At 40.4% G+C, this 20,832-nt stretch overlaps 1 protein-coding gene across 1 annotated transcript; it reads left to right on the top strand.

Annotated features, from left to right (window-relative positions):
* Window positions 1-849: 849 nt before the first annotated feature.
* LOC105443445 lies at window positions 850-6,535 on the top strand. The gene is made up of 2 exons (XM_011676591.2): window positions 850-1,076; window positions 1,814-6,535. Exon 2 carries the CDS (start codon window positions 1,827-1,829, stop codon window positions 6,273-6,275), a length of 4,449 nt encoding a protein of 1,482 aa, XP_011674893.1. The 5' UTR covers window positions 850-1,076; window positions 1,814-1,826; the 3' UTR covers window positions 6,276-6,535.
* Window positions 6,536-20,832: the final 14,297 nt, after the last annotated feature.

Genomic DNA, 20,832 nt, shown 5'->3' on the forward strand with positions numbered 1-20,832 from the left:
TTGTGGTTATACGACAGCCTGCTTTTGTACAGGGCTTCCTTAGGACCTACTGAAAGGTAGTAGGGTAGGACCCCCTGGCAATAATTTCATATAAGGGTGTAGGGGCGGGGGCATCATCCCGGAGCCCCCCAAAAACTATAAAGGAAAAAAAAAAAAAAAAAAAAAAAAACTTTTTTCTTGCACGAATGCAATTTCTGGTAAACGCTGTTAGGGTTGGAGCCCCCAACAAAACATTTATATAGGTGTGTTTTGGGGGCGGGGGCGTCGTACCAGAGCCCCCGTGTTAGATATCATGAAAGATCACATTGGTTTGTGGTTATATGACAGCCTGTATTAGTACAGAGCTCTCCTAGGACCTACTGAATGATATTAAGGAAGGAGCCCCCGGCAAAACAATCACATACGTGTGAAGAGGGTCGGGGCGTTGTTTCGGAGCCCCCGCATTGATTTTTTTTTAAACCTTAATACTTTGCATACTCTGGGGTAAAATGTTGCCAGTTGCCAGTAATTAGTCTTAACAACAGAACACGCTCATTTCAGGTGGCTAAGCGTTACTATCAACTAATCATAGCCTAGGAGCCTTTCGAAAGTTTTGAAAAAATCATGTAAAACACAGAATTTTCAAGTTAGCCGACATTTGTGAATGATAAAAAGGTTAAAATGGTTACGAAATATTTGTGTAGAGGCCACTGATCAAATTGAATCCAACTTTGGATAAATTGCAATACTACAAATGGACCTACAAGCAGTTTTACCAAAGTAATTATTGAACCATAAACCTATATATATAATGGGTACTTAATGTGATGAGCCGTTAGTTCCTTGAGAAGTGTTGTTTTATCAAATGTTCACAAATTTTATTTTTTCCCCTCAATTTATCCACTACTCTGATAATTGCCTGTTTTTGTTGTTTGAGTTTAGATATTTCCAGTCTCTATAAAGAGTATTAACATGTAAGACGTATTCTGAAGCAGACACTAAGCACATATTGATGAGTGATGGCGTTCTTTGTTCTTGTCCATTCATTTGTGACCTACTTAATCTGAAGTTCACTAATCCAGCACATTATGTATCAGGTAAGAAAAAACCTTATTTTTATCAGATTTCTATCCATAAACATCTTTATTCAAATAGAGAGATAAGGTATCATTCTTTACTTGTTACATTCTTTGATAGTTACAGACTATATGACAACTTTGTGGTTTAGTGTCCTCCTATACAAAACTGATTTTAGAGTTGGAAAGGTCAAGAAAGTTTAAATGATGTGCTGTGTGTGCATAGTAAGTGTGTTGGATACACATTGCATAATAGTTGAGTAGTTGGCAGTGCATGCGCCCAAATTGGGACTGTGCAGTGTGTTGAATTGCATAGGGGTAGATTGGTATGAATATGAATGATTGTATGTGTGTGTATGTAAATTTAACAGGCGTGCTTATGAATGCTTGTGAGTTCATGTCTTTTTGTGTTATGTTGCCAGGGAACTCATTGATTGTTAATAGGGTGAAAAGTCTATAATTAAATAAACAGTTGTGAAAGAAAATCAAAGCATTGATGAGTATAGATGAAGCAGGGCAATGGGCTAGACAGATTGATTATAGTTCATCATCATTTTGATGGAGAACATTAGGCTTAACTTGTCGAGTGTTACTTTGATACACACATAATATGTAGCTCTGCTCAGAAAAAAGAAGGTAACATATGAGACATGAATTAATGAGCCAACAGCCTGAATTCATTGAACCTACATCCTACTAAATATTGTAGTGGCCTCGGACACCTTTCATAGTATTCCAATACATTTGTTTCTTTTTAGGGTGTGACTAAACATGGAGCTAAATTGGGATCGCTGTGTGATTTGCCAGCACGACACTGCTGAACCCTTGAAGTGTCCCTTAAAGAGTCCTAGGACAAGTGTTGACAAGGCATGTGCCTACACATCATTCCTGACCAACGTAGAACAGTTCAGGAATATTGGTGCTCTTCCTGTGAAACTCTATTTTGGGAGTGATGAAACTGTTGACAATTTTGTTTCTCATTCTGCCTCCTGGCACAAATCTTGCCATTTAAAGTTTAACAATTCCAAGTTGGCAAAGACAAATAAGAAGAGAGAGCCTAACCCTGATGGTGAAGAGAAAAGGCCCAGTAAGCGCAAATCACTAGATGTTCAAAGGTGTATATTCTGTGAGAAAGGTGAAGAAGAAAATGTTCTCCATGAAGTTTCAACCTTGGATACCGACAAAAATATCAGGGACATGATCACAGAGCTAAATGATACCCTGCTTATGGCTAGAATAGTTGGGGGAGATCTAATTGCAATGGAGGCAAAATACCATCTGACATGTCTGACCAAGCTAAGAAATCGCTACCGTAGTCATACCCGCAAGGCAGGCCAAGCAGCTGAAAACACAGATGAAAAAATGAACGAGTCTCGGGCATTTGTGGAACTGACCAGCTACATTGAGAAGTCTGTGGATTCTGGAACTCTCCTCTTCAAGTTGAATGAGGTTCACGATCTGTATGTGACTCGTCTTAAAGAACTGGGTATCAAGAAACAAGTCAACAAGACCAGACTGAAGGTTCGTTTGCTAGGACGCTTCTCAGAGGCACAAGAACAGTATGCTGGGAAAAACACTGTACTCATTTTCAAGGAAGGCATGCACAATATGTTGAAAGAAGCTCTGACGAGTCGAGACTTCTCAGCAGACGCTGTTATCTTGGCCAATGCTGCTACAATAATAAGAAAAGACATCTTTAACCATCAAGGCTTCAAATTCACTGGTTGCTTCCCGGAAGAATGTCAGGAAGACTCACTGCCCTCAAGCATCAAGTCTCTTGTCTCCATGATCTTGAATGGTCCCAACTTAAAACATCAAGACAAGCGTGACTCCCAGGCTTGCCTCACAATCAGCCAGTGCATCACTTACAATACAAAGAAACGGTCATCTGATACCACTGTGAAGACCAGACACACTCTGGAGCGTGAACCACCCCTCCCAATCTATATTGGCATCAGTATGCATGCACTGACTAGAAGCAAGAAGCTCATCACGCAGTTATATCACTTTGGCATCAGCATTTCTTATGACAGGATTATGGAGATTGAGGAATGGATCGCAACTTCTACCTGTGAACGCTTTGTAGAAGATGGAGTGGTGTCTCCGGCTAGCCTCCGGAAAGGTGTGTTCACTGTTGGCGCCCTCGACAACCTAGACCACAACCCGAGCTCAACCACTTCCAAAACATCATTCCATGGGACTGGAATCAGCCTTTTACAGTTGCCTACCAAGGCCAAACCTGGCGAGAGCAGAGCACCTGTTGTGATACCACCTTCTGGAAATGAAAAGCATGCTCTTCCTGATAGCTACGCCTATGTACCAGCCACAGCTTTGAAGACAACTGCTGTTGCGGTGCCAGAAAGTGAAGTGTTTCCACTCGAGAGGTGCTTAGATGCGGCCAAAGCAGGGGAACACAGTTGGGTAGAGCATTCACTGCCACTTCTAGAGACAAAAGAACTCATCAGTGGAGATACTATTTCATGGGCTGCCTATCATGCCTCTAATCAACCTCCGGTAGAAGACCCTCCAGCACAATGTGCACTCCTTCCTCTCTTTTATGAGAAGTCTGCAACTCCTGCTATGATTAAGCATGGCATGGATGTCGAGAGCCAAGCTGTCGAATTTCTGAACCCAGGACAAATCCCAGTCACGACATTTGACCAGCCTCTGTTTGCCTTGGCAAAGTTTGTACAGTGGAAATGGCCAGACACTCATGGTGAGAAAGTGCATGTGGTTATGCTAGGAGGTCTGCACACAGAAATGGCACTATGGAACACACTTGGGGATGTCTTAGAAGGTTCTGGCTGGACCACAGCCCTCACAGAGGCAGAGGTAGCGTCATCTGGCACGGCCGATTCGTATCTGAAGGCAGCACACTTAACTAGAACTAGGCGCGCCCACCAAATCACTGTCTTGACTCTGCACAATCTTCAGAGTGAGGCTTTCATGCACAGCGACGGCCCCAAAGATGAAGAATCTTTCACGGCTTGGAAAAACAACATGCAGAAGAGAAGTCCTACTTTCATGTACTGGGACCTGATCATGAGATATGAAACCCTCATTCTTATCTTCATCAGGGCTCACAGAGAGAAGAATTTCCCTTTGTATGTTGAAGTCTTGGAGGAACTCACACCACTGTTCTTTGCCTTGGATCATGTGAACTACTCACGGTGGATGCCAGTTCACATCAGAGATATGAAGTCTCTGCCCGACACTATCAAGGATGAGTTTGAGAATTTTTCTCACTGGGTCCTTTCCAAGACAAGAAACAAATTCTCTGCAATCCCATTTGATCAAGCTCATGAGCAGGAAAACAAGATCGTGAAAGGTTCTGGTGGAGCTGTTGGACTCACAGAAAACCCTGTGGCTTTTCGACGATGGATGCTTTCGGGACCAGAGATGTCCAGGCTGCTAAAGCAATTCGAAGAAGAATACCTTCCTGATGATGACACAGAGATCCCGGAGAACTTCCAGCATCATGAGCAGGGTCTCTCAACACAGAAGACCTTCCAGCGACAGGTTGTCAGCCTCTCCGATACCATCAGACGAATGGGCAATCCCTTCTTGGATGATTTCTCCGAACTAGTAACTCTTGACAGTCGCAACTGTGCGGATGAATCAGTGGTAGCCGCATTGCACACATTGGAGGATACAGGCAGGAAACAGTACAAGAACTTTGTCAAGAATGTGCTTGATGTTCGCAGCCACTCCATCCATGACCCAATCAAGAGGAATTCTCTAGCACTATTCAGTAAACCTAAACGGAAGGTAACATCTAAGCAGGGGAAGAAGATCAAAGTGCTTCAAAACAACGTGGCACTCTTCGGCCAGTTGTACATATCTATGCAGAACCGGGAAGGTGACTTGGCAGAGTTCTTTGCACATGAGATACAGTCCTTCCCTCCTTCCCTCTCAGACTTTAACAAGCTTCATTTGCCCAGCACGAAGTCGGACCTGCTGAAATGTCTTGAGCAACCTGGTCAATCAGAGCCACCTTCAACCTATGACTGCAAAGTCCTGGATGGTGCCGTCATCGTACACTGTCTGCCCACTACCAGCGTCAGCACATTCCATGAGTATGCAGACAGGGTATTCATCCCATACCTGGAGAAGCAGCTTCAGGACGCCATGAGGTTGGATGTCGTGTGGGACACATACATTCCAGATAGCTTGAAAGAATCTACCCGGGAAAAGAGAGGCAAGGGTGTGCGCAGGAAAGTATCGGGTGAGACCAAACTACCAGGCAATTGGATGGACTTTCTCCGTGACCCACTCAACAAGAAAGAGCTGTTTGCCTTTTTGACTTCCAAGATTGAGGATTTCAACTTGCCGCCAGCCAAAGCTGTATATGTCACATCCGGGAAATCTGTGGCATCCATTGGTACTGGCATCCCCATGCAAAACTGTAATCACGAGGAGGCGGACACTAGAGTTGTGGTTCATGTGCTACATTCTCTGAAACACGGGGGAAAGACTATCCTTGTGCGAACTGTGGACACAGATGTTGTAGTAATCCTTGCTGGCACATTCCATAATCTGATTTCAACTCAACCTTTGGCTGACATCTGGGTGGCCTTTGGCATGGGCAAGAATTACAGGTTTTACCACATCAACGCCATCTACTCGAGCCTAGGGCAGCAAAAATCACGTGCATTACCCATGTTCCACGCATTTTCAGGTTGTGACACAACCTCTGCTTTCAATGGCAAGGGCAAGAAGTCAGTTTGGCAGGCCTGGCAGATCTATAAAGACGTCACACAGACATTTGTGTCTCTAGCCGACCATCCTTTCCAGATGCTGGAACTCAACGACGACTCGTTCCTAAAGCTCGAGAGACTGACTGTTATCCTGTATGACAAAACCAGTCCTTTGAACTCTGTCAACAAGACAAGACAGGAACTCTTCTGCCATAAGAATCGAGCAATGGACAAACTGCCACCCACCAAGGATGCACTACTCCAGCATGTCCGCCGTGCAGTGTATCAAGCGGGAATCTGGACGACCTGCACTCAAACACAGCCAGTGGTTCCTTCTCCAAAGGACTTTGCCTGGACCAAAATATCAGAGTCATGGGTACCAGTTTGGATGACAATTCCAGAGATTTCCAGATCATGTCGTGAACTTATCAGATGTTCATGCAAAGGTGACTGCTCCAACTGCAAATGCGGCAAAGCAAATTTGGACTGCTCACCACTTTGCAAGTGCAGTTGTACTACATAGAACATTGTAAACTGTAAGCGATTTTATTATTAAACATCACTTAACAATCCCACATACTTAGAAAATTGAGAAAACTATGAAAGTTTCTTTTACACTGCAATCCATTTCAACCACATGCAATGCTCTAATCTCCGTGATGTGAGATATAGTCATGAAAATTAAGAATTGTTTTTTTTTGCTGAAACGCAAGTTTTATCTAGTTATTGAGAACGAATGAATGTTTACTAAAATGGGTGATCAACTTTAACTTCAAATCAGAAAAGCAGACACTGATCCGGGGAGGTGGTGGTCAACGCACCCCCCCCCCCCCCCCATGGATTATACATGGTATGTGGTAAACGCTTGGAATAAGTGCTAGAAAGCATACTGCGCATATGAGTTTATTTATTTCATTTCTTTTGTGAACAAAAATCTATTGGGCCTGAACCCTCTCCTCCCGCCTTCTTAAAACATTCCGGGATCCGCCCCTGAAGAGGGTGGATTGTTATTGAAAGTTGAATAAAAACGGTATATATAATAATTAAAAATGTTTTGTTATTTTTATAATGTCCAATTATCCAAGAGTCACACATTTCAATGATTACTTTGGTGAAACTGCTTGTAGCTAGGTCCACTTGTAGTATTGCAATTTATCCAAACTTGAATTGAATTTGATCAGTGGCCTCTATACATATATTTCGTAACCATTTAAAACTTTTTATGATTCTCAGGAATGAGTGGAATTATGTCACAAATGTCAGCTAACTTGGAATTCTGTGTTTTACATGATTTTTTTCAAAAATTCTGAAAGGCTCCTAGGCTATGATTAGTTGATAGTAACACTTAGCCACCTGACATGAGCGTGTTCTGTTGTTAAGACTTATTACTGGCGACTGGCAACATTCTACCCCCAGAGTATGCAAATTATTAAGGTTTAACAAAATCAACACGGGGGCTCCGAAACAACGCCCCGACCTTCTTCACACTTATGCGATTGTTTTGCCGGGGGCTCCTTCCTTAATATCATTCAGTAGGTCATAAGAGAGCCCTGTACCATAAAAGGCTGTCATATAACCACAAACCAATGTGATCTTTCATGATATCTAACACGGGGGCTCTGGTACGGCGCCCCCGCCCCCAAAATACACCTATATAAATGTTTTGTTGGCGGCTCCAACCCTAACATCGTTTAGTAGGTCAAAAAAAAGCCCTGTACCAGAAATTGCATTTGTGCAAGATTTTTTTTTTTTTTTTAACCTTTATAGTATTTGGGGGGCTCCGGGATGGCGCCCCCGCCCCTACACCCTTATATGAAATTGTTGCCAGGGGGTCCTACCCTACTATCTTTCAGTAAGTCCTTGGGAAGCCCTGTACAAAAACAGGCTGTCGTATAATCACAAACCAATGTGATCTTACAGAATATATAATATGGGGGCTCCGGTACGACGCCCCGGCCCCCAAAAATACACCTATATATTTTTTTTTTGAAGGGGCTGCAACCCTAACATCGTTCAGATGGTTCTAAAAAGCCCTGTACCAAAAATTACATTCGTACAACAACAGATCAATGTTATTTTAACTTATATTTTATTAAGGGGCTCCGGAATGCCGCCCCCGCCCCCCACACCTTTAAATTAATTTTTTGCCGAGGGCTCCTAGGCTAATATCGTTCAGTAGGTCGAAAGGAAGCCCTGTACCAAAAATGGCGCTTTTGTCCGCCGTGTAACGATAATTTCGCTAAGCCACCTGACTACTATGCTCACTTGCACTTGCGTACTGATGGGGGGGGGGGCTTGGGGGCAGTTCCCCCCCCCCCCCCCAAAAAAAAAAATACAAAAAATACAAAAAATACAAGAAATACAAAAATATCAAACATGGTTTATTTCTAATTCGATACCAGAACGTTATTTACAAATGTTGCTGAAATGGCATGATTTTTCCCCGAGCTTCCGGGGGCTCTGCCCCCTAGACCCCACCAAGGGCCCTAAGGCGGCCCCTGGATGCTCATCTGACCGTAATTAAATGCCTAAAACCCCTGAGCTTCATGGGGCTCCACACTTGACCCCCGCCGGGGCTTTGCCCCTGGACCCCACGCCATTTTACGCTCCACTTGCTTCGCTCTCTTTGCTTTACCTGATCGTAAATACTTTATCCCCCCCCCCCCCCATTTGACAAACGTTCCTAGGGCCTGCGTAACATGTGAAAGTGGTGGTGATGCGGATTTTTTTTTCTGCCCCCAAACGTTTCCACTCATTACGCCACTGCTCCCTCGTCCCTCGCATTTCGCCCCCCCCCCCCGGTCATGAAAAAGAAATCGCCGCCCCAGGCCAGTGGGCACAAGTGGGTCATGAACTCTCTCCCCCCCCCCCCCCCACTTTTTTCATCCGCTTAAAACCAAAAGGGCCATATCGCAACTTCGGTGTCATCTTACATAAGTAACTTTTTATAGAATTTCTTTATTTAATAACAAGAGTTCTATGTTGAACATATCTATTGCACTTCAAATTATGTTTGTTATATTGATAATCTGCTGTTCCAGTTACTTTATTTGAAATTCTATGTACAAATGTTTGTGAAAGAAGAAATAAAATGAACTATGAACTATGAACTTAGGCCGGTAGGCTCCAAAAAGTGGTAAAGGCAAGCAAAGTGAAAGGGAAAACAAGTCGTCTTTCATCTTCGGCTGCAGACATTTAAATATTACGAGTTGAAGAAGAGAGCTATGAGATTTTCCGACATAACTATACAAATTCCTAATGTGCCGACAAAATTTTAATAGGCGTACCAAACACCCCTCCTCGAGAATGGCCCTGCCCATGATAGCTTAATGCTTACAACAATTCTTGGGGCTTCGATTTCGAAGATTCCCCGTTTCATTTTCTTTATCATAATGACAAAACTGCATCATTACTATTTCCCACATTAGGCTAAAATAATGTAAGGCTTTTCGGCCTTACAACCCACCATAAACATACCCCTACACTGAAATCATTAACACAATTATTACATCACAATTTCACTATATGATACGCCTTTTGGGGGGAGATTGATGTATTTGCAGGTCAATATCTTGCATCACCGCAGAAGCATGATGCATGATGCATGAAGCACGGCTTACAGTGCATAATTTAAGTTATTCTCACAGTCATATTGGTCGTACAGCCCATACGTGGTTATCAAAAACACAAAAGAATGTAGGGCCTTTAAATACCGCAAGTGGTGTATCTATGCATGGGGGCCGGTAACTAGGGGCACCTGCCTAGCAATCCCCCGAAACAGATAGAGAAGAAAGAGGAATAAAGGGGGGTCAAAGGAGAATGGATGACAGATACATACATACATACATACATATTGGTATTTATTGAGCGCCTTTACATGAACATGCTCAAGGCGCTTTACATTTTAAAATACAAACATAATAGTTATATACTCTCCAAGTGCATTACACTCCAAAAAAAAGATGACAATTACAAAGAAAACAAATGGGTTTTTAAATGTTTCTTAAATAATGCGACTGAGGTGCAAGAACGAATGCTTAAAGGGAGACTATTCCAAATAGTGGGACCAGAAAAAATTATATTTTGTTGACCCTTCTTTGAATTGATGCGGGGGATTTGCAGAAGAAGGGGGTCTGACCTTGAACGTAATGGATATCTTGATTGCTGGATGGGACAAAACAGACTAGAAATATAGGATGGGATAAGGTTATACATGGATTTATAAACAAATAGTGAAACTTTATAGATTATTCTCTTATGAACAGGTAACCAGTGTAGTTGTTTTAACAAGGGAGACACATGATCATATTTTCTTGCATTTGAAATAATACGGGCTGCACGATTCTGGATTCGTTGAAGTCTATCGATATCAGAAACATTTATATTAATCAAGAGGGAATTGGCATTATCAAGACGGCTTAAAACAAGAGAGCGAATAGCATGATGGCATGCCTCATCAGTTAGCATCCTTCTGACCCTAGATATGTTATATAAATGAAAATTTAAAGACTTACATAGTGAAGTAACCTGTTGAGACATGGTCAAAGAAGAGTCAAGAACAACACCTAGAGTTCTGACTGATTCAGAGGGCTCAACAAAAGCATCGCCAAGTAACAAATGAACATGATCAGGTAAATAATGTCTAAGTCTAGAAGAAATAATTAAAAGAGACTCTGTTTTTTGTTCATTCATGAGTAATTTGTTCTTTATCATCCATACATTAACTTCACTAACACATTTCTCTATCAATAATATTGCATTCTGGAAACTACTTGAAGATTTGGGGTTAAATGAATAATACAACTGAACATCGTCAGCATATAAATGAAATTCAACACCGTTATTCCTCAAGATATCACCAAGTGGTCTCAAGTACATCGTAAATAATAGAGGCCCCAATACAGAACCTTGAGGAACACCATATTTCAAACTAAGTTTATGAGACAAATGATTACCAATGGATACTGCAAATGATCGACCCTCTAAGTATGATTGAAACCAGTCGAGTACGGTACCAGACAAAAGGAAATCTGAGTGCAAGCGACGCAACAACACTGAATGATCAATGGTATCGAAGGCAGACTTCAAGTCAAGCATGACCATTATTACACCTTCTCTCTTATCAATTGCTAAGAGAAGATCATGCTTGACTCGGAGTAATGCCGACTCTGTACTATGATTTGCTTTATATGCAGATTGTAACACTTCATGCAGATCACAACGGTCCAGATGTTTAACTAACTGTTTCGATACAATAGTCTCGAGCACTTTAGAAAGAAATGCAAGATTAGACACAGGTCTATAGTTTGCCAAAACTAGAGAGTCCAAAGTTGATTTCTTGAGACAGGGTGATATAATAGCGTCTTTAAACTTGTCAGGGAACACACCACTCCTCAAAGATGAATTAATTAATGAAACAAATGGGGAAACCAATACTTCAATATTGTCCTTAACAAGCCACGTTGGCATTGGGTCCAGGGAACAAAATTTATTCGCTGATTTAGAAATAATCATTTTAATATCTGATGGAGAGACATCAACAAACGTGGAGAAACCAGTCTCACATTGATGTTTATCCATGGACTGAACGATACCAGAAGTTTGAAGACCCTGCTCCCTTTCATCTAGAACAGTCCTAATCTTAGAGATTTTATCATCAAAAAACCCTGCAAATTTGTTTGCTAGATCTGTCTGATCATCACAATAAGGGAGGACCTTCTTAGATGAACCAAGAAGTAAATGTAAAGTAGCATACATAGTTTTACAGTTAGCTTCAAGCAGCAGATTAGTAAAATAGCTACTCTTTGATTTCACTATAGCAGCGTTAAGTTCATCCTTATGACAAACAAAAATGTCACGATCAGCTCTTAGATTTGATTTTCTCCATTTCCTTTCAGATTTCCTCTTCTTTCTCTTGAGCAGGTGGATATTATCATCATACCACGGTCCACATGGTCTATCTCTTTTCATCCGAACAGAAACCGGACAATGTCGATCAAGAACATCACAGATAGCCTTGTTGATGAATTCAACCTGTTCATTAACATCACCACATTGTGATATACTCTGTAAAACCGCAACAAGTTCATTACCAAAACTCTCTTGATTGATCAAGCGATAGTTCCTTGACGTAATAAGAGTTCTCTTAGCATCCGACTTCTGTAGATTTAAGTCACAGCTAATGACATAGTGGTCTGATATGCCTTTATCAAGAACCATACAGTTATGCAAGATGTTGTCTGCACAACGCGTAATCACCAAGTCAAGGGTATGTCCATGCTGATGAGTTGGAAGCGTAATATGTTGTTGGAATCCTGAGGCACGGATGAGATCAAGGAACTGCCGGCTGACTGGAAGATCTGGTTGATCCACGTGGACATTGAAGTCACCAACGATAATAGTGTGACCACTAAGCATGGCGCATCTCCCGAAGAACTCATCAATTTCATCAAGAAAAGCTTTCGCAGTGAAGCCATTCACTGCAGATGGAGGTGGTCTATATATAGCAAATATGTGAAGACCCTTACTCTCATCAACCACATGCGCTGACTCAAATGTTACTGATGGAGAGTCCGATTTCATCAGTCTCAAGTTCAGATGTGTCTTATGCAAAATCCCAATGCCACCATGAGGATCATTACCACGTGCAATGTTCATGAAGGAGTATCCAGAAGGTTTAAGTTCTTGAATGACTACTGGGTCATCCTCAGACAACCATGTCTCTGTGATGACTAAGATATCCACATCTTCATCAATAGTATAGTCATAGATTCCTACAGTTTTGTTGCGAATAGATCGAGTGTTCAAAAGGTGCATGGACACGTTTGTGCTCAAATCCACAGTCTTGATATACTGGAGATTGTTAGTGTTGACTCCCCTCTGACCACGTAGGGTCACCTGATGACTCTGCTGAGATGGCATTATCCCAATATTCCTTTGTTTCCTCTGTCCACCCCTTGTCCCTCGTTGCCTTGCTTGAATGCCGAACTCTCTGATGTTACTCCATGTATCTTCATTCACCACCCCCCTGTTTCTTGATGTTCTGTATATAAGTCTATCAAGATTATGATCAATAGTCACTAGGGGTAGATGTGACCAGGCAGGATTAGACAGTAGGAGAGAGGACCGGTCATACTTGATGCACAGTCTCTGTTGACTCGCTGATGCACTCGGGTTTTTCGACGAATGATCACCATATTCTGGTCCAGGATTTGGATTTATGTCACCGGATACTAACAAACACAGTTGAAATGTTGCCGTAGAATTACAGTAATATAATATTCTACACTTTGAATACTTTGAATACTTACATTCACTCGACTTACCTATACTCTCTGTACCAGTCCTCTTCACAGGTTCACGCATTTGTGAACATGTACTTGAATCACATACAGACAGTATAAGTATCACACAAAAGCACACGTGAAGTGTATCCATTGTATTGTACATACAGCCCTTACAGCTGAGTGAACATGAATAGTGAAAGTTGTCTACACTAGACTGTACACTATAACATGGACAAAATGGCCTGCTTAATACAGGTAGCACAAATGGTATACAAAATGTTACATCAAATATCTAAATAAATACAGCATATTACCGCACAGAACCGGCTCTAAAATATCCCTGCACATAATACAACAAGATAGTATGCATTATATCCACACAAGTACAGAAATCCAATAAAAATAACATGCAACTTGGAGAGCAATAACAAACACGTCAGCCTGTTAGGCGACATACATCGATCAGATAAAGGGAGAGGGGGTGTAATGTAAAGGAAGAGGATAATGATAGGAATGTGGGAACAGGATCGAGGCTAGCGAGTTAACTGCAGTCGGTAAAGCGTCTGCGTGCATGTCCAACTAAAGATCGAGACAAATTGAGAAAGAACATGTCAATTAGAAATATTTTGTGTAAGGTCGGGTGACATCAAAATATTAGTTGATTTATGTTGATGTGCAGGGCTGCATACAACTTATATTTTGTTATTCAAACATCGAAATACACTGTTGACCATAATGGTGGAATATTTTTTGAAATATTTAATTTAATGAATGATTTTGACAATGATATACCTAATAGATTCCTAAATAATAGTATACATTCTCAGATTTTATTGAATAATAACTTGCGAGTGTTTGTGTTGCGTGACTGCTCAAGCATGTGGGTGCTATTATGCTTAGAAACTAGGGGACCTACGTCCTAAAGTTATAGTTGACTAATAGTGGATTAATGCCCCACAAAAGGGCACTAATATAGCACATCGACACGGTTTTGATCCTGGGGCCTCACAGTTACGAGGCCATTGCTTTGCCACTGAATCATGACTGTGCGCAGCGGGGGTTATGGTAGGGGGCAGCCCTCACAAATACCAAAAAACTAAGAAAATGCGATAAATTACAATAATTTATTGCATTTTCCCCCGGTCCCCAACACCAAAAATTCCTCTGTACGGCCATGCATTATGATACAAGGTATGGCCCCAGGATCAAAACCGTGTTGATGTGCAGTAAGTGCCCTTTTGTGCGGCATTACTGTCAGTTATGACTTAAGGACGTAGGTCCCCTAGTTGATAATCATAGTAGCACCCACATGCTTTAGCAGTTACGCAAAACAAAAATTCGCAAATTATTATTCAATAAAATCTGAGAATGTATACTATTATCTAGATCCATTAGGAATAAATAATTTTCAAAATCATTCCATATTGGGGTAAACAACAATTATTCCACCATTATGACCAACAGTGTAATTGTCTCAGATCTGCTAACGCCACACTAAAAAATGCTCCAGATCTCATTCATCTTGTGACATCATCTGTCAATCATTAGTGAGCTAACAAAAGACAGTAGTATGTTACTTCCCCCAACTCAGCACAAAAGAATTGCATTCTTTCGTACAATACCTACAGAATTATCTTTCTTTTCCTGGTGATGCTCGTCTTATAGCAGGGCTCCCACTTAGCCGAGTTGTATTGGCGAGTAATGGCGAGTTGTGATGAGTTGCCTCAAAGAGGCACTCGTAATACTCGCGAATAACTCTTCTTGTAACTCGGGATAACCCGCGACAACTCGGTATGGCTATAGGCATAACTTTTTACAACATTCCACGCCTCTCCTCGAAGTCGCGAGCAGTTCCAGAATTTTGAACATGTTCAAAATTTTCACTGACACGTTGTAACTGGAGGTGAACTCGCTTACACTCGTAATATACTCGCATTAGTCGTAACAAGCTTGCACTGCACGTAGCAACTCACCTCCTTCAAGTATACGCGAGTGCTATTCGAGTTTCCAAGAGTGGAGTACGAGCACGACGATCGTGCTGCGAGTCATGCCGAGTTGCCTACGATATTAACGCGAGTTTAGATCGAGTACGGGGACTTCAGGTGAGTTTCGTATGAGCATGAGCAGAGTGCAGGGCGAGCATACCGAGCATTACGAGCGCACCATGATTGATACGTCAGCTGGCCTACAATAACTGTGCAGAGGATCTAGGCCTGTTCTTCCTCCAACCATTGACGTATTACGAATGGACATTCATCGTTTTCTTAACGAATTCATTGTGATTGTCTCCGTCCATGTCGTCTCAATAACATTCCGTACATGTTTCTTCACTTTGGTCTCATCATCGTCGCCGGCAAAAAGCCGGGACAGAATCAAGATAGTGATTTTACACATGTTAATCTACATGCGCAGAAGATAATTACTCGCCTAAATCATGGAAAATCGATGTGCAGTTCTGGCTTATAATCGGAAATTGTTGTTCCGTGTACTGTACATGTATTTTATTTTGAAAAATATGTTAATATTACCAGAAAGAGGTTATTTTTGGATTGTGTGGTTGTGATTTAGAATCCCGTTTCCCCCTATTTCCTCATAATATCCCAGAGTTACAACGCACAGGGCTGATACAGACCATGACCTTCTAATTGTTTTATAAGGTCATAGGTGTGTGCGAAAGTTTGCGAATCGGCAATAACATTTCATATCACCAAAATCGTCTGCTTTTCAATTTTGCTGCTCCCCATTGGGGATGCTATCATTTTAATACACACTCTTACAGAGCACACCATCCAAACAAAACCCAAGAGAGGGAAACTGCTCCTTTGTCAATGACCGAAAATGCTTACGCAGTCGTTATTGTTAAAACAGCTGAATGTTCTCATTAAGATGCACATAATCAGAAGGCGGCGACTAATCATTGGATCAAAGAAAGAATCACGTTGAATGTCCATCCGCAATAGGTCCATGTTCCAACATATCGAGCAAATACGCTTCTGGCATCCATCTTTTTTTGGAGAGCGCCAATATCAGAGGCAGCCCTCTCGAGGGGGGGGGCAGAGGAGCAGGGAGGGGGCAGGGGGGGACAGTGCTCCCATTTTTTTCAATTACTCGTAATGTGCCCCTTTTTACATAGGAAAAGTGCCCCTTTATCTTTGAGAAGTGCCACTATTAATTTGTAGAAATGCCCCTACCCCTTTTCACCTCTTATGATTGCCCCTTTTATTTTGACAGTTGCCCCTTTTCCTTCGACAAGTTCCCGTTTTCCTTTGCAATACGTGTCCATTTTCACTTTTGATAAGTGCCCCCTTCACCTTTAATAATTTGCCTTATTCAAATCTGAGGTGTGCCTCTTTTATTTTGACAAGTGCCCCTTTTCCTTTGTAAGAAGTGCCCCTTTCCCCTGTTAATAACTACCTCTTTCACTCGGAAACGCGAACCTTTTATTTTCACATGTTCCCTTTTCCCTTTCTAATAAGGGACCTATCCTCTTTTTATAAATGCCCCTTTTCGCCTCTTATAAATGCCCCTATCATAATCAGATGGGGGCCCCTTTTCCGTCAAAAAATGCCAATTTCCTATTCTCATAAGCGCCCTTTTTATCCCTGGTTAGCATCTCCTTTAGAAGGTGTAAGAAGAGCCAATTTTCACCTCTGATAATTACTTTTTGCACTTTGAAACGAGCTCCTTTTCTTTTATGATAAGTTTCCCCTTTTCATCTCATTATTAAACGCGCCCCTAAGTTCGAGCGACTAACAGCACCTCCTCCATTTCATTTAATGATGGTAGACACGATTCCACCAATATGTCTGCAGAAATTGAATACATTAGTTTTCAATTTTATTTGGAAATCCAAAATCGACAAGGTAAAAAGATCCATCCTTACTCAAGATTATAGCCAAGGGGGTTACGTATGGTTAATACTGGGAAACAGATACTGAATTTTTCGATTATTGGATGACAGTAAAGGTCCATGGAAGGATATGTGTAATTATTGGTTTGATTTGCTCGGTGGCGTAAGTCTTCTGTTAAATTGTAACTATGACCATAAATTATTCGATGTCCAAAAATCGCAACTCCCTGATTTCTTTCTAAAAATATTACAAGCCTGGATTTATATGAAAGTTTTTACTTGTAGTGAAAATTATTTTGTACAAGATACTTTTTTTTTTTACAGGCAGATAGTATAGCATAACAAGGATATCGTTTTTAATACGAAGTCTTTGTTTTACGCAGATTGGTCTGGTTGTGGAATAATTTATCTAAATGACCTCTTTGAAGAAAGACATTTTTTTTTCTATTAAAGACCTGTCAGTACGCCTTGAAATAAAAAAAAAAGCAAGCAAAATCTTTTGTTTGATTATACAAAATTGAAGAAAGCTATTCCAAAGATATGGTTCAATGATCTCACCAAGGAAGAAATTGAACCAGTATATAATACTCACCCTCTTGGAATTCCTTAATTTAAATTTGGAAGAGTATCCTTACCTATCCGTGACGTAAGCAGCAAACGTTTCTACAATCTGATATCTTTTAAACATACATGCAACAACAACAGATGTTGTCTTTTTGGGAAAATATACTACAACGAAATATTGACTGGTCTTCCGTGTTCAAAAGGAATTTAACTTATACAAGAGAACATCACATAAGGGAGTTCAATTTTAAATTGCTGTACAATATACTTCCTGTTAGAAACAATCTTTACAAATGGGGATTAGCAGACGACAGATACTGTCCCCATTGTCATGTCATAGAGGACAAAGTGTGAACATTATCGAATATGAACAGAATAAGAATTTCTTTAATTATATCAAACATGTTGTGAAGTACACTTTTGATATTGGATATCTCTTGTTTACTTAAGATTAATATTGACAGAGAGATAGACGTTGTAACAACGATCGCATTCTGGTGTATATATAAAATGTTAGTCATCCGGAATAAACCGTTTCAAAATAAGATACGTATTTGAAAGAGAAATCAAAAATATAATTGTTGTAAATCAGGAGCTTAAAAAGCCAGACCAGAGGTTGCCAAAGAAACTGTTACAAGCACTTTAGATGAAAAGTAGCAAAATATTGTACAGTTGAGAAAAAATATGTGATTTCTATTGATAACATTATGCGTCAATTGTATTTGTTCTCACAATTTTATTTTGATGTTTGAACGTAAATAAACACCTCATTAGAGGCACACAAAAAACAAAACAAAACAGCACCTCCTCCTAAAGCTCGCTCGCATTTATATATGATATGCCTATGTTACTTATCAAAGGTCTTTTCAGTCTTCCGTTGTAAACAAAATCTGCATAATCAGGATTGGGTTTTTTGCTCTTTATAAGATGTATTTTTTTCGCACTCCGACCTCACAAATCTTTAAAAGATCTCCTCGCTCCAGTCGCTCGGTCGCAAATAAATTAGAGGACTATTACACTCAACTGCAAAGTATGATGCTTAAACAATATATTTTACTGTGTACAAGGTGAAACAAAATTTGAACTCATCCCTGATAATGTAATCACAATGTAAGGGTATATAGCAATGTCTAAAACATTGTATATTTTTGCTTTGAGATTTCCCTTTGAAGGTGCTCTTTTTTTTTGGTGCCCCCTCCCCCTCCAACTTCGGAGGTCGCTTGGCCGCCCCTGGCCAAAGTGATGCATTTCCCGCTCCTTGATCGCATATGAATCGTTGAAAACTCTTATCACTCGTTAGAATATCTTGATAACTCGTTGGTTGGTCGGTACAAGTCGTACACAAGTCATCGCAACTCTTACCAAGCTCGTGTGACTCGTACATCCATCGTAGGAAACTCAATAATGCGTCGTATGATAATTCATGCAAATACCATACAAATTGGTAAATTTCAAGCGAGTTCACGCGAGTTCAAGCTTACGCCAGCTCGCCACAACTCGAGGCTCCAACTCGGCTAAGTGGGAGCCCTGCTTTACATAAGCCATGGTCAGACGGGGGATTCCTGGATCCGCCCCATCCAAACAGTGCGAAATCTAATTTTTATTTTCGCCCATGTAAAAAATATACTGCAAGTACTGCGGTACAAACACAAACCCCCTGATCGTACAACCCATGCAATGAAATTATTTCGAAATATGGGAAGAAGCAAATGAAATGATTTAAACAAGGACATAAGATCAAGTTCAGCTTTGTCAAGATTTAAAGTTATGTGCAAAAGTGAACTATTTATTAATTTGTAAAACTGGATATGACAACCGTAATTTTCATTTCATGTTTCGCATTTTTCATGTGCTTCAACTTCTTCTTCTTCTTTTTCATTCCCTTTTTCTTTTTAATATTCTTTCTCTTTTCCTCCTCTCCTTCTCTCTCTCTCTCTCTCTCTCTCTCTTTCTCTCTCTCTCTCTCTCTCTCTCTCTCTCTTTAGAATATGCTTTAAAGTGCATTTCATTGTGTGTGAGTGAGTGAGTGTGACTGAGTGTGCTTGCAAAATATTAAATATTGAAACTGTTTTGTAATAGCATAAATATAAACATATGTTTTATCATTTCATTTAATTGAATAAAATGTTAATGGATCTTTTAACTAGCTTTGCTTCTCAGGGATTCATAACCTTTCATTACAATTATTGTAATTGTACATGTATCAGTGTGATTGTGAACTGTTTTTAATGATTGGTTGAATACAAATAATAAGGACCACTGTAGGTTTATTTCCGGCGGTGGCGAAAATCTACCTTCAAACTATGTCAAGCCTTCTCCTTTACGAATCCCTGATGAGGACATTATTCATCGATACTGGAATCTTGGAGTTAAAAATTTCCGTTGCCCGAAAACGAGATTTCAGTTTCTGAAACTTGACGAGCGAACGAAAATGCACTTTTATCAGATTATAACATTATCATGTTTAAATACGAAATAAAATGGCGTCCCGGAGTAGTTAACATGTTTCATTAACCAAGAACATCTGGTCACCCTGGGCCTACGTGCAAAAAGACAAAAACACTATTAAACGTTAACCCTTAGCAGCAAACAGTGACTTCTGTCTGTTCTCAAGATATTATAGACATAATTTCTGCAATGTCATTGTCGTATCAATGAAATAAGATAATGCCGGAAGCTCTGAAAATATACTGAATGTATATCATCACCAGAGGCGTAATTGTACATTTTATGAAGGCAGGGGTACTCGGATTATTTTCTATATTTCAACCAATATCTAGTTGCTCGTTTTACACCCAAATGTTTAAAGTTATTATGATCAATACTCATTTCTATCACCGATGGTAATGGTAACGGTAATGGTTTTATTGAAAATTCACTTGCAGGCAGCTGGCTAAATAGCAGAATTTTTAACATTGTGTAAAAACATATTTATACAAACATAAATCATATCACACAGTGAATGAAGTTTCTAAATAAATCAGTGTACACCGTTATATACAAATTAATAAAATTCGCTTAACAGCTAACAGTTGCTTAAATCTATTCCACAATCATCATAAGGCTGGAGGGAAATATAGAAGAGAGGTAGGGAGAATAATAGTGCAGACAGCACAGAAGATCCAGGAACAGTGTGAGATAGAGAAAGGGGGAGAGGAAGAGAGCGGGGAGAGAAAAAGTGAGATATATATATATATATATATATATTAAGTTATTGCTGAGGATGAGAGTGTATATCAGACATTTTGAAAATGAGGTCAAAAGTAAAATTTCGACAGAGAGAATACTGGTTGTAGATCCATAAATAACATTTTACATTTTCATTGGTGAGTTATGGATAACATATTGATAGGTAGGTATGCAATCAGATGAAAGACATG

Source organism: Strongylocentrotus purpuratus, unplaced genomic scaffold (assembly GCF_000002235.5).
Source record: "Strongylocentrotus purpuratus isolate Spur 01 unplaced genomic scaffold, Spur_5.0 spur5_scaffold_3, whole genome shotgun sequence".
In the NCBI taxonomy this organism is placed as follows: Eukaryota; Metazoa; Echinodermata; class Echinoidea; order Camarodonta; family Strongylocentrotidae; genus Strongylocentrotus; species Strongylocentrotus purpuratus.